This window comes from Aulostomus chinensis, chromosome 17 (assembly GCF_037954235.1).
Source record: "Aulostomus chinensis isolate RoL2024-O1b breed Wild chromosome 17, RoL_Achi_v1.0, whole genome shotgun sequence".
In the NCBI taxonomy this organism is placed as follows: Eukaryota; Metazoa; Chordata; class Actinopteri; order Syngnathiformes; family Aulostomidae; genus Aulostomus; species Aulostomus chinensis.
The window spans coordinates 9417787-9444851 of record NC_141336.1 but is presented as its reverse complement, the minus strand read 5'-3'; the positions used below and the strand labels follow the sequence as shown (position 1 = coordinate 9444851).

The 27065-nt window shown below is 38.2% G+C and overlaps 2 protein-coding genes across 7 annotated transcripts in view; both read right to left on the bottom strand.

Annotated features, from left to right (window-relative positions):
* The window catches only part of pacs2 (phosphofurin acidic cluster sorting protein 2), an 80103-nt gene extending 66748 nt beyond the window's left edge, over window positions 1–13355 (bottom strand). For all 5 annotated transcript variants that reach the window (XM_086183252.1, XM_086183255.1, XM_086183254.1 and 2 more), the window contains exon 1: window positions 12982–13355. In XM_086183252.1, coding sequence (XP_086039378.1) covers window positions 12982–13100 — 119 coding nt within the window. In that variant the 5' untranslated portion in view covers window positions 13101–13355. The remainder of the gene's footprint in view (window positions 1–12981) is intronic.
* A 3216-nt stretch (window positions 13356–16571) lies between these two features.
* On the bottom strand, window positions 16572–26894 carry srsf5a (serine and arginine rich splicing factor 5a). Of its 2 annotated transcripts, none has more exons than XM_086182504.1 (8): window positions 26679–26894; window positions 23980–24111; window positions 23816–23886; window positions 23559–23672; window positions 22671–22740; window positions 20000–20073; window positions 19818–19922; window positions 16572–18546 (listed from the first exon to the last, which is right to left on the bottom strand). In XM_086182504.1, the coding sequence occupies exons 2-8, from the start codon at window positions 24103–24105 to the stop codon at window positions 18174–18176; spliced, it is 933 nt and encodes a 310-aa protein (XP_086038630.1). In that variant the 5' UTR covers window positions 24106–24111; window positions 26679–26894; the 3' UTR covers window positions 16572–18173. The 2 variants fall into 2 exon arrangements, with proteins under 2 accessions (XP_086038630.1, XP_086038631.1); XM_086182505.1 differs by having other exon boundaries at window positions 23980–24108.
* Between the last annotated feature and the right edge of the window lie 171 nt (window positions 26895–27065).

Here is a 27065-nt window from a genome sequence, read left to right as displayed (position 1 = left end):
CATAGGCCAAAGTAATCAATATAGGCACAAGAGAACAAATCATGTTGCCAAATACATCAAAAGGAGGCATTTAAAGTTACAATAAAAAACAAAAACAACTTAATGCTACACATTTGGTCAGCATGGTTTGGAGATAAAGTGGTCATCTAGCAAACGAAGGGTCGCTGTGAAATCCTCACGTTGTCTGGTGACCATGTCAAAGTATCCTTGAGCAAGATGCTGAGCCCCTAATTGCTCCTGATGGCCCTGTGATGGACTGGTGACCCATCTAAGGTGTATCCTGCCTCTTGCCCAACGTCAGCTGGGGCAGGCTTAAGCCCCCCTCGTGACCCCATTTAAGGATTCTAATATAGCATTTACATTTCTACTGAGCCAGAAAATTTTATTTCCCCACAAATACAAAGGAAAATGGAGTCCTTGTGGCAATAAATTAGGGCTCTAGCTCTTGATTCTTTTAGTAATCGAGTCATCTATTGATTATTCTGTCAAGTCAAGTCAATTTTATTTGTATAGCGCCAACAACAAAGTTATCTCATGACACTTTACAAGTAGAGCAGGTCTAGTACCACACTCCTTCAATGAATTTATACCCAACAATTCTCCATGAGCAAGCACATCCTGCAACAGCGGCGACAAAAACCTTCCTTTTAACAGGCAGGAACATCGAGCAGACCCAGGCTCAATGGGGATGACCTTCTGCTTTGGCTGGTTGGGGGGAAAGAGAGCAGGAGAGCGGGGCAGAGACAAAGACAGATAATGGAGGACAACAGATATACAAAAGGAAAGAGAGGGACAGAGATAAAGAGAGAGAGAAAGGGAAGAGACTGATGGACAGACGGGGACGTAAGAAGGTGGTGCTATGGTTGGCAGCTTGAGCCTCTTCAGGTCTGTCAGCAGCACCTGGGATCTGGGATGCGGGGAGCTCGAAGGCTCTGGAGAAGAAGACGAGTTGGTAACACATATGAGTATGATTTATAAATGACACATATAGGAGGACAGAGAGGAAAGAGAGGAGGAGAGAGAAACCCAATGCACCATAGGAGGTCCCCTGGTAGTCTAAGCCTATAGCAGAATATCTAAGGGCTAGCCAAAGCAGCCCTAACTATAAACCTGATCAAAAAGGAAGGTCTTAAGTCTGCTCTTAAAAGGTCGAGAGGGTGTCTGCATAGCTGATAGCTGAAAGCTCTGGCTCCCATTCTACTTTTAGAAATTCTAGGAACCATAAGTAAGCCTGCATCCTGGGAGCAAAGGGTTCTGGCTGGGTAATAGGGGACTATGAGCTCTGTCAGGTATGAAGGAGCCTGACTGTTGAGGACTTTATATGTTAGAAGGAGAATTTTGAATTCTATTCTGAATTTGACAGGGAGCCAATGCAGAGAAGCAGTCCAGGACAGGAGAGACATGGTCTCTTCTACTAGTTCTCGTCAACACGCAGGCAGCAGCATTTTGGACCAGCTGGAGAGTCTTTAGGGTCTTACTGGTGCAGCCTGATAGGAGGGAATTGCAGTAATCCAGCCTGGAAGTAACAAAAGCATGGACTAATTTTCTGCATCTTTTTGAAACAGGGTGTGCCTGATCTTAGCGATGTTACGTAAATGAAAGAAAGCAGTCTTAAAAATATGCTTAATTTGGGAATTAAAGGACAGATCCTGATCAAAGAGAGCTCCTAGGTTAATTACGGTAGTGCTGGGGGCCAAGGTAATGCCATCCAGGGTACCTATCTCATTAGATAGGGTGTCTCTAAGGCGTTTTGGGCCCAGCACAATAACTTCAGGTTTGTCAGAGTTTAATAAAAGGAAATTAAGGGTCATCCAAGTTTTTATCTCCTTTAGACAGGCCTCTAGTTTAGTCAGCTGATTTATTTCATGTGGATGCATTGATAAGTACAGCAGTGTATCGTCTGCATAGCAGTGAAAGTTAATCGAGTGTTTCCTAATAATGTGACCTAGTGGAAGCAGGTATAGGGTGAAGGGGATTGGTCCAAGCACAGACCCTTGTGGAACAACATAACTGACGGCAGTGGTTTCAGAAGGGTTATCATTAATTAGTACGAACTGAGATCGACCTAGTAAATATGACCTGAACCAGTGTAGTGCAGTTCCTGGTCAATGGTATCAAAAGCTGTACTGAGATCTAATAAGACCAGCACAGAGACAAGTCCCTCATCTGATGCTAGTAGGAGGTCACTGGAAACTTTGACAAGTGCTGTTTCTGTGCTATGATGAATCCTGAAACCTGACTGGAAATCCTCTAATAAGCTGTTGCTGTGGAGAAAGTTAAGAGTTGTTTAGCAACTGCTTTCTCCAGAATTTTGGAGAGAAATGGAAGATTTGATATTGGTCTGGATCCAGGGTTGCCTTTTTGAGGAGGGGTTTAATTACTGCTACTTTAAAGGACTGTGGGATGTAACCAGATAACAGCAACACATTGATCATGTCCAAGAGAGAGGTGCTAATGAGGGGTAGAGAGTCTTTAAGCAGCTTAGTTGGGATGGGGCCTGGAAGACAGGTGGACAGTTCAGAGGAGGCAATTATTGTACTCAGCTCATGAAGGCTAACAGTAGAAAAACTATCAAAGTGTATGTCTGGTCCTACAGCTGCCTCTAAGGCGTCTGAGTTTATAGGTGTCATGTTGTCAGCAGATGGCAGGAGGAGGTTAATTTTCTCTCTAATAAGTAGAATTTTGTCATTAAAGAAGTCCATAAAATCTTAAAATCTACCCAGGGAAACAGGAATACTTGGTTCAACAGAGCTGTGACTCTCTGTGAGTCTGGCCACAGTACAACCTGGGGTTGTTCTTCTGCTCCTCGTTTAGTGCCAAGTAGTAGGCTGCTCTAGCTATACGAAGGGCTTTCTTATAGGTTTCAAGGCTATCTTGCCAGACTACATGTGATTCCTCCAGTTTGGAGGAGCGCGATATTCTCTCCAGTTTCTGTGTTTTTTGTTTAAGCTGTCCGGTTTCGGAATTGTACCAAGGTGCTTGTTTCCTTGGATTTATAGATTTCTTTTTTAGTGTGGCAATAGAGTCAAATGTTGTTCTTAAGGTACCTGTTGCACTATTGATAAAATGACCAATTTGGGAGGGACAAAGACTGACAACAGCGCCCTCTGTTACAATGGGACATGACACTGAATTTAGCACCAATGGAATCGCTCCCTTAAATCTAGCTATGGCCTGATCAGACAAACATCTGGAAACTACAGTTTTCCATAGTGGGGTGTAGTTGATTAGTACAAAATTCAAAAGTGACTAATTGTTGGTCAGATAAAAGCGCATTCTGTGGAAATACAACTGTAAGTTCAGCGATTAATCGAGTAATCGGATAAGAAGTATTGCACATTCTACAATTTTTTTCATTGTATTACTTTTACTTTAAGAGATTTTTACATTGTGGTATTAATGTGTTTACTTAAGTAAAAGATATGAGTACTTTTTCCATCACAAGTCAGTGAGCAGTATTTCAGTGACTCTGTGGCTCAGTAAATAGTGTTTTATTTATGGCGGCCTGCCATATTAAAATACTGGCACCAAGACATAATTTTCTATTTTTGAGATGCGCACCTTTCTTGGTCTGTGCAAATAGTTACCTTCTAGACAGACCAAAAAAGGTCTGTCTAGAAGGTAACTATTTGCACAAATCTTGCCGGATTTGTGTCAATTGTTTCTACTAGAATCTTTCACAGGTCTAGGGTTCCCTTCTAGACACAGCCCTCTCTGTCTTTCTGTCAAACTAGTGACAACAAACTTTCTGTGAACAGCATGATGTTACACTCTGCAGTGTTTCACACACAGAGACTATTTGTGCGGACACTCAGGTATAGTTTGTGACCAATTTTAGCATTTTTTTTTTTTTTACATCAATCCGAGAGGACAATGGCATCCGCTATAGATTAGTGATCAATCTGCCCTCCCCTCCTCCCTCACCTGTTCACTCTGCTCTTAGAAGGTCTCACAGTTTCTGACTGAGAGATACAGGCTCTGCCATTAACAAGTCTCCTCCACATGCAGCTTTCTGCTGTGAAAACTGAATTGTGAATGTATTTATACATGAAAAACAAAAAATAAACGTGAGTTGGGTTTTTAGGTGACTTTATGAAACATCCTGCTGATGAAACAGTTAAAAAATCAGACATCGACAGGGTAAAAGAAATGCACTGACCTCCTGTGTGTGTGTGTACTGCATATGGATGTATAGAGGAACTGCATTGACACAGACAGGAGAGATGCTGCAGCCTTGTGATGATTTATTCTATCATAACTTAAACTTAAGCTTATCAATGCTCTGGTCATGAATACTTCAGCCGTTTAACATCAAATTTCAGTGCCCACCCCTATATGGAAAACAAAGTACAGTTCAGATTTAAACGAGGCCTTGATGCAACATTTTTGTCTTGAGGAATTTTAGTAAACAAATTATTTAAGTTACTCAAGGAATCTTTCAGCCTTACAAAAAAATAATTAATTTAATTTTTTTTTTAAATTTTTACCTACTGCTGGATGAAAATAGCGATATTAATCAATCTTTTAAATAGGTAGATGAAAAGTTCTCATCTGAAAATGACTCAGCAAAAAAACTTGAATCAAAAGGCCATTTTCCTTTGACTACAATTAGCCTCAACGGTCTGCAAGCAGCCTTGATATAATCTGATCTGAATTCAGCACAATGTTTTGACACATCTCTCTCTCTCTCTTTGCTTTTTCAGCATATTAACCTCATTCTCTGCATTACCCACCAGAAGTTGGAACAAAGTAAACATATCCTTGGATGCCTGAAATACTGGAGCTATTTCAGCAATTTGAGCTACATTTGGAAATAAGGTCGCTTCAGCAGCAAACAGTCCTGAGGACTAAATGACACTTATTAGAATAAGAGGAAATCTGTTTCTATAAAAAGGTATGAGATATGCATCTATGTTTATTAATCAGATTGTTAATTTTAATAATGAGACTTGGCATAACATCTTTAAATTAACTGAGGAGTGAGAAAAAAAATCATGAATATTTTCTCTTAACAGACAGTACACATCATCAAAACATGATACTTTGGTGCCTCAAACAGAGTAACCTAAGTAAAAACAGCTGGACCACTCATATAGTCTGCACGTATATTGCAGGAACAGGATGACTGATTATTCGATTATTCATCATCCTCCCCTGCTTGATATCTCAATAACAGGCCATTCGTATTGTTGGTTGGGTTCAGCAGGATGCCATTTAGTCCACTCTCCATCACCCCAAAGGCTCCTTAGACTAAAAGATCTTTTGAAAAGGGCTTCTTTTTTTTTCTTTTTTTTACATTGCAGAAATATATTTGTACCCTTCCCTGGATCTGTGTCTCAGTAACATCCTGTCTCAGACGTCTGGTGGAGCCCAGCCATGCTGATCAATCGGGGGATAAGGGCCTTGGTAAGGGAGATGACCAAGAACATGATGGTCGATCTAACAGAGTTCCAGCATTTCTATGTGGGGATGGGAGAACTTTCCAGCAGGATAGCCATCTTTGCAGCACTCCACGCATCAGGTCTTTATGGTAGAGTGGCCAGACTTAAGCCTGTACTCAGTAAAAGGCACTTGACACCCTGCTTGGAGTTTCTCCTAAAAGAATCTAACACCAAGAGTCACAAGATTCTCTGGTCTGATGAAAAAAAGATTGAACTTGAACTATTTGGCCTGGATGTCAAGTGTCACATCTAGAGGAAACCAGGCACCTCTCATCACCTGGCTAATACCATCCCTACGCTGAAGCATAGAGGTGGCAGCATCATGCTGTGGGGACTGTATTTTAGCAGCAAGAGCTGGGAGACTAGTCAGAATTGAGGGAAAATGAACAGAGCAAAGTAGAGTAGTAGAGTTCTTTGATGTAAAGCTGCTTCAGAGCGCTCAGGACTTAAGACTGCGTCAAAGGTTTACCTTCCAACTGGACAACGATCCTAACCACACAGCCAAGATAATGAAGGAGTGGCTTCAGGACAAGTCTGTGAATGTCCTGTGAGGGGCCAAGGCAGAGCTAAGTTTAATTAAACATCACTGGAAAACCCGAAAATAGGTGTGCAGCTACGTTCCCCATCAAACCTGACAAAGCTTGAGAGGATCTGCAGAGAAGAATGGGAAAGATACCCCAGATACAGGTGTGCCAAGCTTGCAGCTTCATAGCCAAGAAGATTTGAGGCTGTAATCTCTGCCAAGGGTGTCTTAACAAGGGTGTGAATACTGATGTTCATGCGATATTTTTATTTTTTCTTTAAATTTTAATACATTTGCAAAATTTCTAAAAAAAAAACAAAAACAAAAAAACAACGGTTTTGCTTTCTTATGAGGAATTGTGTGTAAATGAGGGAAGAAAAAGGAATTTAATCCATTTTAGAAGAAGGCTGTAACATAGCAAAATGTGGGTGAAGTGAAGGGGCGTGATTACTTTCTGGAAACATTGTAAGTCAGGTTCCCCTTCCAGCAGTGTTGCTTGTCCTATGACACAGCTTCCTCTGTTTTTGTGTGAATAAACTGGAGACTTTTGTGAGGCTGACCGTTTTTTAAGATCAGTGTAGCTCTCTATTGACTGATGTCTGTCACATGTCAGACTTGTTAAATCAGCTGTCTAATCCATTTCTACAGACTCAAAAGTGAATGAACAAAGTGGCTGCAGGCAGTCGTCAGAGGGAAAGTCACTGTCTTTTAGATACTTTCCTGCATATTCACCCCTTTTTTAAAATCACAATATCAGAAAATGTAATCAAAAAATCAGCGACTCAGTGGAGGACACACATGACAATGGTTTGCATTCAGGGATGGCTCTAAATACATTAGTGTGTGTCTGCAGAGGCCATATGCTGTGTCTAGTCATTTTATGTTGAATGAACTAAACCTTCAGCTGGCTGATCACTGTATGTCAGTGTTGTCTAACTGTATTTTACAGCTCCAAAAATGAACTAAATCATTTATTCATTTGCACAATTGAATCAACTCACGGAGCTGCCAACTTGCAATAAAAACAAATAAAATTTTAGTGAGAAAGACAGAGAAGTTTGCTGCAGCTGGTTCCATGTGTGAAATTGAGTAGGGTGGTGCAGTGGTTACCACTGTCGCCTCATAGCAAGAAGGTTTCGGGTTTGAGTCCCGGCTCGGGCACAGAATCTTTCTGTGTGGCGTTTGCATGTTCTCCCCGTGCCTGCGTGGGTTCTCTCTGGGTACTCCGGCTTCTTCCCACCGTCCAAAGACAATTGGGGACTAGGCTGATTGGATTCTCTAAATTGACCGTAGGTATGAATGTGAGTGTAAATGGTTGTTTGTCTCTCTATGTTGGCCCTGCGATGGACTGGCGACCTGTCCAGGTTGTACCCTGACAATGGATGGATGGATGGGTGGAAATTGAGTACCAATTGTGCCTCTCCTGATTTTTAATCAGTACAGCCATTATTTCTTCTATACATATACATGTATATATATACATATACATGTATATATATACATATACATATACATATACATGTATATATATACATATACATGTATATGTATATATATACATATACATATACATGTATATATATACATATACATGTATATATATACATATACATGTATATGTATATATATACATACATGTATATATATACATATACATGTATATATATACATATACATATACATGTATATACATACATATACATATATACATATATACATATATATACACATATATACATATACACACACATATATACATATATATACACATATATACATATATACACATATATACATATACATACACATATATACATATACATACATATATATACACATATATACACATATATACACATATATACACATATATACACATATATACACACATATATACATATATATACACATATATATACATATATATACACATATATATACACATATATATACACATATATACATATATATACACATATATACACATATATACACATATAGACATATATACACATATAGACATATATACACATATACACATATATACACATATATACATATATACACATATATACATATATATACACATATATACATATATATACACATATATACATATATATACACATATATACATATATATACATATATACACATATATACATATATACACATATATACACATATATACATATATATACACATATATACACATATATACATATATATACACATATATACACATATATACACATATAGACATATATACATATATACACATATATACATATATACACATATATACACATATACACATATATATACACATATATATACATATATACACATATATATACACATATATATACATATATATATACACATATATACATACATATATATACACACACATATATACATATATATACACACACATATATACATACATATATATATACACACATATATACATATATACATACATATACATATATATATATATATATATACACATACATACATACATACATATATATGCGCTCATGTTCAACCAGAATAGGCTGTGGGACACGACTTGACCGCATTCTTGAATGTAAAAATAATTGAAAGTTCTGCTTTTTCTTTGTGAGAAGCATTCGAATGAACCTGAAGTGTGGCTTTTCATTCCCCAGGTGTCAGAATATGTTGTAAATATCACAGGCCTCCTAAATGAGAATGCTTGTTAAACCCTGGGACCCACGTGCAAAATCAACTATGGTAGCAATGCCATCAACTCTGCCTCTTTGCGAGAGAGCCAAGAAACACAGGGCATGTTTCATCTTGGTATTTCTTAAGTGGGCATCAGCTGGATTTCTGAATGTTGACTAACAAGTATGAGGCCGCCAGAGATGTGGCCAACCTCTAAGACAGAGCAGGAATTGAAGAGACCCTTGAGAGTTAGCCAGACCCAGTGGGCTGTCATATTTGGGCCTGTTGGTGGCGAGAGTGCTGAGATGTCACTTTGAGCAGCAGCATCAGAGAGACACTTGCTCTTTTGTGCCCCGGATGCATGGGATGCTCACACTGTGAGAATTTAGAGTAGGATGAATGAGAGGCAGTTCAAGCCTTTCATTGTTTTATGTTCTTCTTGTTCGTGTTGTCCTGCACCCACTGAAGCTTCTGTAACAATCTACAGGAGTCTAAAGCTGTACTTGGGACTGTATTGAGCTAAATGCTTAAATACTACAGCTAAGCATGTTCACCAGGTGACACAAAGGACAGCTAAGGAGCTCAGAAAGCAAGTATTAAAGACATTTGACATTATTATTATTATTATTCCTCTTGAGAGCATGATTATCTACAAATTGAGAAACATATCCCTGCATCATTAACCCCCATGAATAATAATCATGATTATCATTATAATAATCATGGTAATAATAAAGAAAAAATAATTCTAAACATATAATGGTATCTTTCATGGTACTCATGTCACCTAACATGACCTAAACTCAGTAATAAAATATAAATCTATAACATTTACAGTTGACATCACATTTTAAGAGAGAGTTTACTTCAAGTGTTCTTATAAATGTAATTTATTTGAGTCCAAAATGTGGATCTCACAAGGAGGTGAGCTCCAGAGTTTGGCTGCTGCTCATGAGTTGTTGATGGCACGTCACTCTATATGAAATCATAATACAACATTTCTCTCACAAAGTAATTAATTCATGTAACTTTTTTTAAATAGCAATTAAAAACTTAATACAAATGAAGGAGATAAAACCTCAGTCCCCCTCATGGAAATTGACTGTAATTAACTCGTCTGCCCACCTCCCAAAGCTTTCAAAACACTATCGCATCCGCATATACATTAATACACTATTGGCAGTGACAGCCATCAAGGTGCCAAGTTGCTTAACGTTCATGCACTTATGGCGAAGGCTCAAGGACACTTCAGCAGTCTCTGGAGGAACTGCAGATTGAACCCTACATTTACTACAAATCCACTCGATCACTCAACCCCATGAGTCTGCTGGAGGACAAGTCAAACATAATCAAAGTCAGTAAGATTCATCCTGGGGAAATAATTCTGCCTTGACCAACCGTTTACACAGAAAGCCATAAAACCACATTGTTTGCTGTTCTGTCATTGACTTCTACACTTACTTTCATGTAGAAGTCTTTGTCAGATGAATGATATTTGAATGGTCACAAAGTCTTATACAACATATTCATCATATATACATATATATACATATATACATATATACACATATACATACATATATATACACACATATATACATATATATACACATATATATACACATATATATACACACACATATACATATATATACACACACATATACATACATATATATATATACATACACACATATATATACACACATATACATACACACATATATATACACACATATACATACACACATATATATACACACATATACATATATATATACACATATATATACACACATATACATATATATACACATATATATACACATATACATATACACATATACATATATATACACATATATATACACACATATACACACATATATACACACACATATACATATATATACACACATATATATATATACATATATATATTATATATACATATATATAATATACATACATATATACATATATATATTATATATACATACATATATATACATATATACACACATATATATACATATACACACACATATATATACATATACACACACATATATATATATACATACATATATATATACATACACATATATATATATATATACACACACATATATATACATACATATACACATACATATATATACATATACACATACATATATATACATATATATATATATATATATATATATATATATATATATATATATATATATATATACACACACACACACACACATATATATATACATACATATATACATACACACACACACACACACACACACACACACACACACACACACACACACACACTGTATATTCAGCTCACAAGAGAGTAGCCCAAGACATTTTCCTCATTTTATCTACTCTTCCACTCTACTGAACAAAATCACAGCTACACTATTCCTGGAATTAGTCTTATTTCAGCTAAAAGCCATGCAATGTAATACCCACTGGAGGTATTAACTTAAGAGGATAGAGAGGCTGAGGAGAGGTTAAAAATGATAAACCACACATCCACCACCAGCTCTAACATTTATTAAAGCCTTTTCCTCTCTCTGCACGGTGACAGCTGCTGATACCTGGTATTAATCAAGACAAGATGAAACAAGAAACATCTGAATTAACTATTTCTGTCATTACCTTGTACTGTAATGAACATTACGTGGGACCACAGAACATACATCTAGATGGGCAACGCGACCCAATGTCTTCCCACTGTTAAAAAATGAAGCTAAACTATCCATGATATGGCTACTCTCATCTTATGCTGGTGACTCCATCTGAGAGCAAAGTTTACACTCAGGTTACTGGAAAACAGCTCATTTTACCGTTTAAACACATAATCACTGTGGACTGTTAATTATGATCACTTTATCACATCAAAAGCTTATCAAAACCAAACCTATCCAGAAAATGAACACTTACGGACACACTGCCATAATAAAAACTAAATAAAATGACAAGAGCATCTTTCAGACAAATTTATAGTTTATTTTGTTCAATTTTTTTTAGATTGGCCCAAGCCATATTCGCTTATTATAGAGGGCGTTTCTGACTGTATATCAGTATCGGCCAAAAAGCTAGCATTCAGTATTGGCCAAAATAAGACGGCAGGCTGAAAGTCTAGATGTTATTTCAAGATGATTTTTTGTTTCCCTGGCACAAAGGGGGAAATGATCAATACAAATGTAAAATAAAAATATTGGCAAAACAATCCCAAAAATCATTGGTGTCAGAGAATGAATACTTCCAACATGAGTATTGATATTGGCCCAGAAATGTCCTCTGACACTTCCAGAGGAATTGCGAGACTTTTTTGAGACTGATACCTTAGAAACCATTTTTGAAACAAACAAAAAAATGCACGAAAATGAAAACAAATGACGAGACATTGGGTTTTGAATGTTGTGTCAAACTGCTATTTTCTATTTTGGTTTCTAAGTCTGAGTTTTACATCAGTGCAGACTAGATCTTCTACAAGTGGTATTGCAACAATTCAGTGATTGCCGGACATTTGATTATTCATTAACTGTGTCTTACACAACATAGTCCAGCAATTATTTACTTATGCTAATGAAATAACAATTGTATGCATTACTCTTTGGATTTTGTGTCTATAAAGAACTGTTTAAAAAGATGTCACTTTCAGCTGCAGGACATTTTCAGATTAATATCCATTGATTTAGAAAAAAAAACTAAAAACATGTAATTGGCAGTTCCACTATGGTCAAACTCGTGATTGCCTTTGTAAGCTTGCAGATACCACACAATGAAAACCATGTCCTATAATGACAGAAAGCACACTAAAAATCCAATATATGGGCTTGTGATTAGAAGTGTTTTGTTTATTTATTTGTTTGTTTGAATTCAAAATCTACTAATTTAAACTGAACCTGGGCAAAGTCTGGCAGCAGGGCTTTGGCGTGTCTTGGGGGTCACTGGAGCCAAACCGTCTCCATGGATTAGCCAGGCACAATGAGCTGGCATAAAGCTGGTTTTCCGTCCAAACAGCTGAGGGGGTCATTACGAGCAAATGGGTTTTTTACACAATGTGCATTATTGACTTCAATCCTGATTTCAAAGCTGCACTGATTTGCCTCAGAGCTGGTGTTTGCGGTTCTGATTGTCGAAGCCCACCTTTATCAGAGCAATGCAGGTAGCTGAGGAAGACCCATCCAAGGCCTTCTGTGCATGCGGATGCGGATAGCTGTGCTGAGAGGCTATAGAAATCTGCTGGCGCATTCGAGGCGCTAGCTTTAAAGTTTAAAAAGAGAAATCGGTGTCACGGTGTGTGCAGTGGCTTACCTCGGAATACAGTTCGGGGACGATCCATCTATCTCCCATGTTGCGAACAGGTTCATGGGGACCGGTCTGTTGAGAGCGCCGCTCCCGGGGAAACTCAGCCGGCCACTTCTCTCCGCCATGGTCCAGGCAGCGGGTGGGACTGTCTGACACCAAGCCGTGTAGCTAGCACACCAGTGAGGGTCTTGTACGTGTGTCCAGAAAGGAGAGCCGTCACTCGGTCACGTTAATGTGATGTGAATCACGGAGGACGGAATCATATTTCCCTACCCCCGTGTTGCCCAAACCCGTCAATGTGGTCCGCGGGAGCCATGGAGGTGCTGCAGTAGGAGCCGTGTAGAAGTGAACGGAGCGACCGTTGAGCTTGTTATGCCCGCCACGCTGCTCCCAGGTTATGAGGGGATATTAGTGCCACACAGGCTGGAAGGGGAGGAGAACACGTTTTTTTTGTACCATTATCAAGCGTCACCTCGGTGTATTGTACTGCATTTCCAAACAAACAAGTCAGTGATAAAATATGTATTTTAGTTTCTTAATATGATGAAATGAGATAAATTCCATTCATTATAAGATTGTCTGCAATAAAAAAACATGGGAAATGGGGTTGAATAACTTTCATTATGGAGTACCAATTCATAATATACAGCCACATATGACATAAGTGCATAAATTCATTATTTGAGTAGACGTACACATACTTGAGCAAAAATATACTCCAGTAATAGACCTACTGATTCAACCTATTCTTTCAAGTAAAAGTAAAGAACCTCAGCCTCTTGAATGCACTTAAGAGTTTAAAATAAAAAGTGGGGTTGTCAAAATGACTGAAATTTATATTAATTAATCATAGGTGAAAAAATAATAACTCATGCCAATACATGGATTTTGCTTGTTAATGGAGAGCTGCAAGTGACCAGTGGACAGAAAAATACATTGGATGCGATTCTTCATCCAGGTATTGAAAAAAGATTTTCACCTTTAAAATGTGTTTATTTATTCACCACTTACAAAAATCTGTTGAATTGAAATATTTAAAATGCTTGATGCTGCCAAAAATATATATTTCCCATTAATTCAGATTAATTATCAAAACAGTTATTTATTTTATCAACTGACAGTTGCTTGAGTAAAAAGTTGAAGGTTAGGAGGCTCTGCTGGCAGTAGTGGCTGGTTTACTTTTATCTATGTTGATGTCAATGCTTCTCCTCTCTGGCATGCCACATTACTCGCTACACTGAACACAATTTCTCTCTAGTCAATTGTCACCTTCTCATCTCTGTTCTTTTTTTTTTCTTCAACAACTGAATTTGGAAGGGGTCTTTTTTAAGCTTCTTAATATTTGGTGGATGTCATCTCCTTCTTCCTTCACATTTTGGCAAGTAACAACGATGTTTTTGTGCATTACTGCCACCTATGTGGGGAAGAAATAAAAGATCTACCCCCTTAAACGTCTGTCTTTGTGTTGGCCCTGCAATGGACTGGTGACCCATCCAGGGTGAACCCCGCCTCTTTCCCGAAGGCTGCTGGGATAGGCTCCAGCCCCCCTGCGACCCTTAACAGGATAAGTGGAAGAAAATGGATGGATGGATGGATGGATGGATGGACGATTAAATGCACCTTATCACTTCAGGTCAAATGCCTTGATACATTGTGATTGTACAGAGATAATCTCCTTTTTAAATATTAAAACAAAATACTTTTAACGATTAAATTACTTCGTAAAAGGAAAATGGAAAATGGCATCCGTCAATAAAAACTACACAAAACCAAAACGTTTCATTGTAATACTGTACATTTAGTCACAAAAACCATACAACCAAAATATAAAATCAGGGCTGCAGAGTAAGCGCTAACTAATAACAGGTAAAAAAAACCAAAACAAAACAAAACATAAATAACTTCCAAGTATTATTTCAACCAGTTTTTATATTCTGGTGTTGGAGAGTCAAGTTTCACCGCACTGAAACCACTGACCATCTTTGAAAGAGCACAAAGTCCTAAAGGAAAAGAAATGTCACCAAAAAATACAGACTGTGCAGATTTAATCTATGTTATCATTAATTTACCATCATGACTGGGAGTAACTGCAGTAACACTCCTCTTACTTACCCAGCTTGACTCTAGCATGACTCACTCCCCATGTCCCCCCCCCCCCCCCAAGATCTGTCATGTTGAATTTGGATGGCATAGCATTGTTCAGGACAGAGCAGATCCATCAAGTCTAGCTGTGTCATAATTGTGCTTAAACAAAGTACACTGGCACGACCACCATCACTGCAACCTCACATCACATTTCTGCTTTTCAAAGAGAGAAGCACTGAAAAGTAATGCTATCCTATTATTCTATATAATTTAATGCAAAGCCATGTGTTTCTTAATAGTCAATGTATTTTCATATCACTTTCGTGTTTGTACTGTCACCATGTGGTGATCAATGGAAGTCCATTTTCTATTAACAGACCACAGATTACAGGGATTTGCATGAGGTGATGAGAAAAACCTACTCTTTCTGAACTCACATTTACATTTTCATCCTTGAGTATGTACTATCAATTCAACAGTATTTTCCTTTTGCATTGATACTAATAAATATATATTTGTATGAATTCACCATATCATCCATTTATTTTCTACTGTTTATCCTATTAAGGGTCACGGGGGGCTGGAGCCTATCCCAGCAGCCTTTGAGTGAAAGGCGGGGTTCACCCTCGATCAGTCCATTACAAGGCTAACACATATAGAGAGACAACCAGTCACACTCACAGCCACGCCTACGGTCAGCTATTAGCCTAGTCACCATTTGCATGTCTTTTGACTGTGGGAGGAAGCTGGAGTACCTGGAGAGAACCCACACAGTCACAGGGAGAACATGGAGACTCCACATGGAAAGACCCCATGCTCAAGCCAGGGATCAAACCTTCTTGCTGTGAGGAGACAGTGCTAACTACTGCACCACCATGCCGCTATTCAACCTGTGGCCATTAAATAAAAATGGTCAAATTGTGGAGCAAATATTCTTCCCCCTTAGAGGAAACATGACACAGGACTTTTTCCACTCAGAATTCAGTGAATAATTCCACACTAGTTGCCAACATTCAAACTGAAATTTGAAGTGCAAATTAGATTTTTTTTTTTAAACAATAAGAGGAACCTTCATTTCAGTGTAAATACTGGATAAAACTCCCCAAAGGATGCCTATACTTCACTGACAAATCAGAAAAACATAACTTACTTCAACACAATCAATCCTGAAATATCTCTTTAAACGTTATTGGTCAAGGTTTTATTAGGCTGCAACCCAATTTTGGCACGAGGACCAGATCAACATATAATTTGGCAATATCCAGTCTTTTTTTTTTTTAATTTTGTACATTATTTTGTCATTTTCACCTCCAATGCTCTTGTCTGATATCCATTTATCCAAATTCCCTCTTCAAAATGAATTAAAAAAAAATCTTATAAGGAACACCATGTATAAAATCTCTGTAAAAATGTTGATTTGTTTGCATCACTTTAGTAGGAAAATGGGACATGAACTACTCTTTGTTAGCAGTTTCAACATCAATGCTTTAATAATGGCAAGACCAAAACCATTTGATTGTTTGATAAAGGTTTATTTAATTATACTGGAGAATTTGTTTGTCTTGCAATCCACGTTAACAAAACATTAAAAAAAATAAGTCAAAAGTCATTCTTGACATTACTGAAAAAGGATTTTTTTTTTGCAATGACTTCTTTATTTATATCAAATCAAACGGATTTAGAGACATTTCTTCCTGCTGAAACAGACACTTGTGTGTCCAGACCTAACACCCTAAAAGCCAAGGCTAGAGGGGGCACAAAAACATCAATCAAAACAAGACAATATCCTTACACAGCAGTACTCAAACTTAATCTCAGTAAAGAAACTAGTGACAACAATATGCTTAAATCAAATAATATGACACCAGACTGCTGGAATAAATCGCCAACTGAGACATTTGGATTTTCACATATCTGGGCAGTGAATGCAGCATGTGTAATGGCATCTCATCAGAAACAGAATCAGTTGCAAGGCGCTGAGGGGTGTACTAAAAAAGCAAGATTGAGCTCAGATATGATGAAGATCATAATGGCAGTTATGGCTCTGTGTAAACCAAGTTGTCTTCTTCTGCCTCTGTGCTCCAATAAAAAAGGCTTCATTTGACTCTGGTTCTACACATATGGAGAGTTAAAAAATTAAAAAAAAAAAAAAACAACAACCACTAAACAGCCAAACTACTGTTACACATAAGGCAAGAGAAGAAAGCTGGCTGATGTTATTTAAGTTATGCAAATATATTGGTTTGACTACATAGTGCCTCCTCTTCAATTTTAAAATGGCCACTGCACATTTAAGAACTCCTAACAACCACAAATTACTTTTCGATCTGACTGTCCCATTATGTAGGATTTTTGTTCAAATCAAAGTAAAAAGGATTTGATTGAATATTGAGTATTAAATTTATTTGGGATTTTACAGGTTGAATACTGTGTTAGTTTCATTTCATTATGAATGAGAACTGGCATCGCATTTAATAAGTTGAGGCAACCAATAGAGATGGAAGACTAGAGGAATGTACATGATTAAGCTGAGGATGCAGAACATCAGAGTCGCACAGCTTTATTTGGTGGCATTAAACACCTCAATAACTAAGTTATCCTGACAACGTTGCCAGGTTAAAAGCAAGCCACCTTTGAATCATTCACTACTCTGGCTTTCGGCTAAACCTTCGTCACTTATCCATCAATCTAGCTTGGTAGTACACCCCTTCAGAGCTCGCAGTACAAAGACATTCTCAACATTTCCCACTTAACACGGAACTACTCTGAATGGTTGTTGCGAAATACAGAGGAGTGGATGACCACTAAACATGGCCAACGCCTTGGGTTTGTGGCCGCTGATCCAAACGCTTTATCATTTTGTGTCTGAACTATGAAAGGGGCTTTTAAAGAGAGTAATGCAGAAATCATTTAGTTAAAGAAAAACAAAATTTTAACCTGTAGAAGCATGTCCAACCAAAAAAGGATTTAAACAAAACAAAAGCCACTATGGGCACATAATTACTGAACCAAGCCATCTGAAAGGCAATTTCCTCCTTCATTGGAAAAATGGGGGGGGGAATCACACCCCCAGCACACAGGCTTAGAGCAACTATCAGTCTATTGTACCAACCTCAGTGTTTGCTTTCTACGGAGGCAGAGCGGGATCGAGAGCGGGAACGGGACTGATTATTCTGAGCAGGAGCATGTGAATGTGAGCGAGACCTGGAGCGAGATTTGGAGCGAGACCTGGAGCGAGACTTGGAGCGAGACTTGGAGCGAGACTTGGAGCGAGACTTGGAGCGAGACTTGGAGCGAGACTTGGAGCGAGACTTAGACCGGGAGGGTGATCTGGTTGCAGCTTTTCCCCCTCCAGATGTCTTCTTCTCGGGAGTGCGACTAGCTGACCTGGACCTGGAACGGCTGCGGCTCCTTGAGCGGTTGCGGCTCCTGGAGCGACTCTTGGAGCGGGAGTAACTGCGGGACCGGGAGCGACTCTTGCTGTGACTGTAAGAGAAACAAAGATCATTTAAGTCAGTATAATCTATAATCATGTGTTTTCACAATGTGTGGCACAACAACATTACAAACTTTGCAATTTGGTTATAGTCAACCAAAGATAACCAACCAAAATAAAAAAACAGTTTCAATTAATCAATTGCTTGGGTATAATCTCATTTTTATAAACACATTATTATTTTATCACTTTTACTCTTAAATAAACTAAAAAAAAAAAAGCAGGTCTATTTATAGATTAACATTCATGAAACAATCTTGCTCCGCGGGAGAATTGTTACCCCATCTGACAGAAGGAAACAGCTGGGCTGGGTTGTCTCCTCCACTAACCAGACACATCTGGATTACGCTCACTCGCTCTCCAAATGACAGTAGAGGACACACGGTTTTCATTTCAGTTGTTTATAGGATGCAAACTTCACTTTTAGCTTAACGATCACACTGTGGTCATGTAATCATGACAGGGGACAACAGATAAAGCAGGTAGGTGGTTTGATGCCCAAAATGATTTTTGGCTTCCCTCTCAAGGGTTTTAGTACTGTAATGAGTAGTTCAAGTCAACTCACCATGGCCTATCTGATCCCTGCTCTGACTACGACCTGCTCCAAGTGTGTAGGCACTCCCCCTCCGAGAAAACAGTAGGGAGGCTGTGGTGCAACCTAATGACATTACTCCTCAGCACCAAAAACTGGCCTGGAGTACTTTAATACATTCTGGTGACACCAATGCATTTTGATTGGTGGTAATCTGATGTGAGATTTCAAGCACTTCCTGTTTTTTTTAATAAATCATTTAAAAGGAAATCATTAATTCATTTCATATGCTCACTAAGCTCACTACACTTTGATAACCATGGCACGAATGTACGTGGTAACAATCCTGCACTGCCTGGAGGATGTATACTGCTCAATCAGCTGGTCTGACAACATCGACTTGTTTAATATTAATTGAACCAAGAGGATTAAATTCTAGAAGTGAAGAAAGTCCTGTCTTGGGGGTTGTGCTTCAGTCAAAATAGGGTATCCTATTTTTGTACTGAAGAAAGGACAGAAAAGCCAACATCACCGCTGATGATGTGAGGTTCCGCACTATACCTATAACTAAGGTTTGTGTAAATTGAAGATGAAGAGCAAAGCTAATAAATATCCAGTAGGTGTATTACCCTGTACCAAATTAGATCAACTTGTGCATTAACATATGAATCAAATTTATGATCTGACCTTGAGTCTTCAAGGCTGGTTCAAATGTTAAAAACAACTTACCCTCTGCTGTCCTCAAAGATCTTCAGTTTTCGTCCATTCAGTTCTGTCCCATCCAGCTTGGAGATGGCATTCTTCATGTCACTTCGGGAGGCAAACTCAACCACCCTGTTCAGTAAAAAAAAACAACTATTAGTTCACACTGACAAATATAGATGAGTGGGGGAAAAACAGCAGCAACTCACCCTTCATTTTTGTTGGGTCTGTGAGCATCAACAAAGGTAACTTCACCTGCTTTTCTCATCAGGTCTTTCAGGTCCTATTTCAAAGCATATATACAGGATTAACAGCAGAAAAAACACATGATGTGCTGGCGAGAGCCTTGTCAGACCTGGAGGGAGGGAAATGAGCAGGCAGCAAGAAAGCAGCAAATAAACTTGCAGTTATCTAATGCTGACTTTCACAGCAGAATGGTATGCATGATAAACTCCTGTTTCAATGGAGAGCCTTTATAATAACGGGCCACTGAAAATGCTTTGGGAGCACGCAAACATGTTGCCTTTTCTCTATCCCATTATGTGATTCCATGGGTCACTTTAACTTTTGCTTATCAGAAACAAAAAAAAATATGTCTGTCAACACTGTTAGACACAAGATAATTTTGCAAGGTAATGTGATGCTTTTGTGCTTACAAGTTAATATCTATTCTGTCTGCATATGAGATGAAGCTGTAAGCTAAATGAAGCTGGACAACAACTACATTACTGTTTAATAGAAAAAAATTGTGCATGTTTATATAGAAGGCCCGTCACTTTTTATTCCTTTTTTCACACTTTGCACTTTGTTTAAAAAAAAAAAATATTCAATCAAATTTGTCAGGAACTAAAGTCACAAAACACTTACAGCATGACCGATATCACACGCTGATTAGAGATATGTCATATTGGTGTATATGTTTCCCAATATTAACCAATTTTTTTTAACTTTATTTTTTACAGCACAAAAAATGGATAAGACAATGCCTATGGTGATTTCAAAATGGTGAAATGTGTACATTCAGTACTGATGTTTGCGTCTTCTTGTTTGCTGCTTTGTTTAAAAGGTCAGAAATTAACTGAATGGGCAGTGGCACCTTCCAATTAATCTTATGTTTGTTCTTGGTCTGCAGTTTACTTTAAGTGAACATAATTATACTTATTTGACTATTCATCTTATTAGTCAGCATATGTCTACAAGTCAAGAGTACTGACATTTATTTTACTTATCTTTACGTTTTCTTATTTTGGTATCTATTTGAATGGTCATGGATGAAGATATTGAATGTTTTCCAACAAAGGAAATTATTAATTTAAGGAATGAGCATTCAAAGTTCATTCACAAAGTAATGTGGGTAGGAAATGATTTATCATGAATTATGCTTATGCACTATTGGTTCTACATGAGGGTCAGTTTAGATGTTGTACTTTCTGGTGCAGTTGAGTTTTACTGCGGGGTGTTCCTGACAGTGACAATTGTTATGGTGAAAATTATAAAAATGACTCAATTTTCACAGACAATATATTGAGATATTTAGGAAATGTATAGGTGCATTTAAAGAAATGGGGGTCAGGAAAAACAACCTATGCTTTGACTGCCTACTGAAGAGAGAGTGCATGACATGTGATGACATGCATCTCTGGCCACACTTGGACTTGTGAGAGCTCACTGGCTCTAATTACAGTAGCTGTTCAAATTGTTTTGAAAATGTTACATGTAAATCTGACTTTTGAAAAAGTGACAGACCTATCATTTAGTATACCAAAAGTGGTTGGTTCAAAAGGCATACAGTAGTTTATTCAGCATTTAATGAAACTAACGTTTTCTTTGAGAATGTAAGTGTGCACCCCTTTACCACCCAACCCTCTACAAACCCAATCACATGAGTTTTATGCTACTTACCATTCCATACCCAGGCAGATATTAGCATAGAGCCACTTGTCCAAATAGCAAATGGGAACCAATGCAGTGTAAAGCCCTCGAGAAACGACCTCGGCCTTGACTCAGCATCCGGCCTCCACAAGTAAGGAACCACCAGAGAGCAAGGAGGAGGAGGGGTGTGCGCCCGACTCAACACTCCCCCCAGCTCCATCAGCAACAGAAATAGACCCAAAGGGGAGAGTGTAGGGGCCGTAGATTTGAGGGGAGTTACAGCAGTCGGGGATGCCAGCCCACAGAACCTCCAGACTGTGGCTACGGACCTCCTAAGGCTACCGTATCCTGCGCTAGACCACTTTCACCCGCTACGGGGCCCAGCCAAGACTTTAGACCGGCAGCAACTGCGTGTGAGGAGAGGCACCAAATGGACACTATTCAGAAAAAAAACAACCAAGAAAGGGCGCTACACACTTCTGACACCTCCGTGGAGAGTGTGTGGTCACCTCTGATACAAGGAAACCATATCAGAGCAGCTGTTAAAAACAGTTAAATGTTGTTAGTTAGAATGCCCATCATCTGCAATAATGTGCTTTCTCAGGGAAAACTGGCATGTTAAAAAAAAAAGAAGAAGAGGGAAGATTTGGGGTTACCTTTTGAAATTAACCAATTAACTAATGAGAGCAAACATAGTCTAAAAAGACAATCTGATACAAGAAAACCTAATAAGAACAGCTGTTGAAAAACAAAATGCTGTTGATTAGAATTTCCATCATCACCAATAATGACCTTTGGAAGGTGATCAAAAAGGGGAAAAAAAAGGGGTATCCTGTTTTAATTGGCCAATTAACTAATGAGATGAAACATAAGGAATCTGACTCAATAAATTGACCGGCACTGATTAGATAAATGCTGCTCAATTAAAAGAAACATGTAAATCAAACAGATAGAAAATATATACAAACTATTTTGTACAATAGACAGAAAATCATTTTAAACTCTTACCTGCCAGCTAATCCGTGAGGAGAGGTTCTCTACTATGAGTCTGTGGTCAGTGCGTACAGGAGGGCCATACCTGTTCAGATAAAGAGAGGAGCCATCACTACCATATAAAATGTTCAAAGATGAGAGAAGAACGACTCAGTGTGCGGTAATAAATGCTCTAAAATTAAAAACTACACATCGAAAATTATCAAAGGTTTTTCATTTATTTGCATTTATAGCTGCTGCACAAATTCGTTGTCAACCTGAGAGCTTGGTAGATGTTTGAATTAGATTCAGATAGGGAGCAACAGTCTTTAAACTGCATGGCTAGCACTGCTGAGCAGCATTTACCAAGAAAACAAAAATCAAGTGAGCAGAGTAAAACAAAAGGTGTTCTCTGACACATGCATGTAGACATTTCCCTTTTTTAAATCAACATGAATCATCCTTAGAGGATTTGTACACTTTGTATACTTGGATAAGTACACTGACCCAGCCAGAGTACATCACTTAAATTTATCGGTCTTTGGCCCAACCAGTTAAGAGAGAACCTTGCATATCTAGAGTCCAAACATAGACAATTAGTAGAGGTTCCCTGTTGACAAAAGATGACAGTGTTTTTAGACGGACAGCACCTTTGACCAGATTGTGTGTTGACATCTGTAAGGACTGTACACGACAGTGTTGTCAAAAGTGCAGATTTTTGATAGAGATTCTCAATATTTTAAACTGTATCAATACTAATTTTCATTGATAATACTTCAGTCCTAGCTTCGCAACTATAAGCCAAGAACAATCCGTCACTACATTGTAGTCCAGTTATAGACTTTTCATGCATTCATTTTTCAATGAAAATCCCAAATTATATGCCATACTGCACACATTTCTCCCTGAGATATTTTCTGGTACCTTGATCCACTGCTGCGAGATGGACGATAACTGCCGAACCTTCCCATTCCTGGGCCGCCACCACCACCACCACCACCTCTTCCCCTTCTGGAGCGAGCATGCTCAATGGTGACCCTGTAATACAGAAAATTAAATTAGTTTAAAATAGCCCATTGAGCAATAAATATGTGTTACTAATACAATGAGTTTATCAAATAAAGCTTTTCTGTTTCTGGATTTAAACATTCCAACCAAATAATAACAGATGAGAACCTCACCTTTCACTACACAACTCTTTGCCATTCAATTCATATACCGCATCATCTGCATCTCTGTGATCATCAAATTCCTGAGGAGAAGAGCCAAAGGTGATTACTCTGAGGAAAACAGCAGGACATAATCAGAACTACATTTTCTCAATTAGGTGGCTTGTCACACTAACCACGAAACCGAATCCATTCTTCAAGTTGATTTCCCGGATTCGTCCATATCCTTTGAAAAACTTCTCCACGTCTCGCTCTCTTGCATGTGGGCTTAAACGGCCAATGAAGACTCGACTGCCACTCATTATCTGCTGAGATTGAAATATTCAGAAGTTCACAGGTCATTACGGGTACTGAAATAGGGAAGACCTGAACTAAACTTAACCTCCTGGAATGAATTCTTGAAAATTTTCTGGAATATTTCAACACTGAACTTTCCTGGTTTGCAGACCCACATAAAAAATTAAGTGTAACAGTAGGCCATAGTTCAACACAATCAGAGTTAGGTCTAACCTGATAAACACACAGGAAAATAAAATTGAGAACGTTCGAGCTGCAGACCTTATCTGTGGGGTTGGTTCCAGTGGATGCTCTGCTCTAAGGCTAGAAAAGTTTGTTGTATAATATTAACATATTTCAGACACAACCTAACCGCTCACTTGCCTCGGCACGCGGATTCACCGGGAATAGCTTCAATTCTATTTTTGACAAACAGCCTGTTAACCTGCACAGAGCAGATAAAGCCAGACAGGAAATCTCACAAACGGTATACTATATCCGGTCAATTTAAAACAAACCAAAAAAAACGACATGCACGCTTTCCATTGCAAAGACAGACCTGAGAAGGACACTATATAAATATATAATCTACATGAACGTGATTAAAAAAAAAAAAAAAAAAAAAAACAGGAGACAAATGACGTGACTGGTATTGTAGCCAAGCCAAGTTCTTCACTATGTGTATTGATGACATAGAGCTTGCACATGGTAAAACATTTAACGCCAAAATAAACCTTGGGGGGGGGGGGGGGTCACAACAAACAAAACCTAACCAGAAACTTGATACACCATCACCCCATTGAGTCTGCCAGTTTGAAGAAGCTAACAAAGAGAAAGGGGTTAAGGCTAGTAGGCAGAGCTTGGAGCCAAGAACTAGCCTGCATCTCCTTGTTTATTCACTGCTGCATTCAACTGCTTCTGTACAATAAGTACAATATATTCAGACACAGTGGATATACAAGAACTCATTTTCAGAAGAATTCTGTTTGTTCCTCTTTCCAGTAGGAAAGTAATCTAATTATATCTTTTGGGGGGTTGTTATTAAAGAACCCTAAAAAAGACATACTTGGAAAGAAAGAAACAAAAGATCCAGTAACCTAGTGTATGGTGCAAGTGTATTATCTGAAATTATGAAAATTACATTAAAATTGTAATTAAAATCAGAATTAGCAAAAAGCAGCAATGGCAACTCACACTAACAGACTCGACACTAACAAAAAATTCAGATGGCCAGGAAAAATGCAACTGTTGCATCTCTAACTTCAAGACTAGCCTCCCCAAAGAAATTTAGGTGTTCCAGCACGAGGTAAGATCAGGCAATGTTCAAGAAAAACATAAAGACAAGCCAAGCAATATACAGAAACCTTATCTAACAGTGTAGACTAAAAACTGAATGCAAGAGTCAGCTGTAAGAGTAGGTGGCAAATCTACATGGCACCATAGCATTATTGCTAAACACCATCAGTTGATTTTTTTTCATATTCAACTGATTTGCAGGTTGACTTGATGGTAAAAAAAAAAAAAAATTCTGTACTCATTTTTTAATTAGGGAAATTAAAATGAAGCGATGCCTGGATGGAGTGAGTCTAATTTCGACTAAATAAATAGTGTTTGTAAATGTCATATTACTGGTAAGAGCTGCTACACGGACATAGATACCAATCCCACCTGGTGCTGGGGCAAAATCAATATGACACATTAAAACAATTGGGTTTCATCTCGCAAATAGTTTTTCATGAACACTTAAACGTAGATGACTGGAAATATTCGCTTAAATTTAATTTGTATTTTTGGAGATCATTTCTTGTCCTTTAAGCAGAGGTGTCCTAAGAATGGAGGCCTGCAGCCAGACTGTATTGGTTTTAGTTGGATCAGTTCAAATCCAACTACAACCAGCCAGCCAGCCTTAGGTTTTCCTATTAAATTCATTTTTAATAAGTAAATTTCCCAACTCTAAAACTCCCAACGATCATACATGTAGCGACCAAACTATTGAGTATGACCACAGCACTGCAGACAAGTTCCATCTTTTTAGCCACTTTTACTGTACGACTATTGAAAGTGTTATTGGTTTGAATTGAATAAAAAAACAGAAGACGCGTGAAGAATAAGTTTCGTAATACAATTCAACTAAGCCTATAAGCACTGCCTTTACAACACACAAACTGTTCACCGTTTTCGTTTCAACATTTTCAATAGTTAACCTAGTAACAATTACTCGCACGGTTGACAATCAACACAGCAGCCATCTTTGGGGCCCACCATTAGCTTATCTTAGATGGGACAACATCGATCTTTTCTAGCGTCATAAAAAAACTCAAAAAAAGAACATCTCCAATACAATTACGCTGTCTGTTAGCAGGAAGCAGTTTTGCAACTTACACTGATAATAAAAACAGAATATTTTGACAATTTATTGTCCTGTACATCCCGGTAAGAGCACGCGGAGATGACGAGCTTACTTAGCTGTAGCATGCTCGTGACTGTCATCTGCAGCAAGCAAACAACTGTTAGCTACAAAAAATAGGACCCTCACGCTGATCATATTTCATTAAACATTTCTTAAGGAGCACAGTTAACAGAATTCGAGTTTACTGACAGCTTCTTCAATGTTGTTTGCGTCGCTGATTCGTTGCAAATCTCGTCAGGTCTCCTCAGCTCTGCTCGGTTGGCTCAAAATGGCGAGTTTCGTCAAGACTATGGAACAGGAAACGCTGTTGTCTGACGCGACGTCGAGTGTCGTCGACGTTCGGGGTTGAAGCTGCGATGTCCGTGGCGATACCCACGTTGTTCAAAATAATATCGACAGGGGCTCCCGCAGTCTAAACAGAACTTTCACGGTTGTTTTCCTCCACCATTTCATGATGAAGCACAGTGTGCCTATACATACCCTATTAAAAAAAGTATATAATTCAGAAAAACAACGTACAAGCTTCTTATAGATAAGAAATGTCATCGTATACTTTACCATGGTATTAACAGCTTT

Excerpts from the sequence above, each read along its gene's own strand:
- srsf5a (XM_086182504.1), bottom strand. The coding sequence starts at position 24,105 with ATGAGTGGCAGTCGAGTCTTCATTGGCCGTTTAAGCCCACATGCAAGA. Across the intron at positions 23,887-23,979 it reads AGAATGGATTCGGTTTCGTG|GAATTTGATGATCACAGAGA; the intron begins GTTAGTGTGACA and ends TCTTCTCCTCAG. Across the intron at positions 22,741-23,558 it reads TCTCGCAGCAGTGGATCAAG|GTATGGCCCTCCTGTACGCA; the intron begins GTACCAGAAAAT and ends TTATCTGAACAG.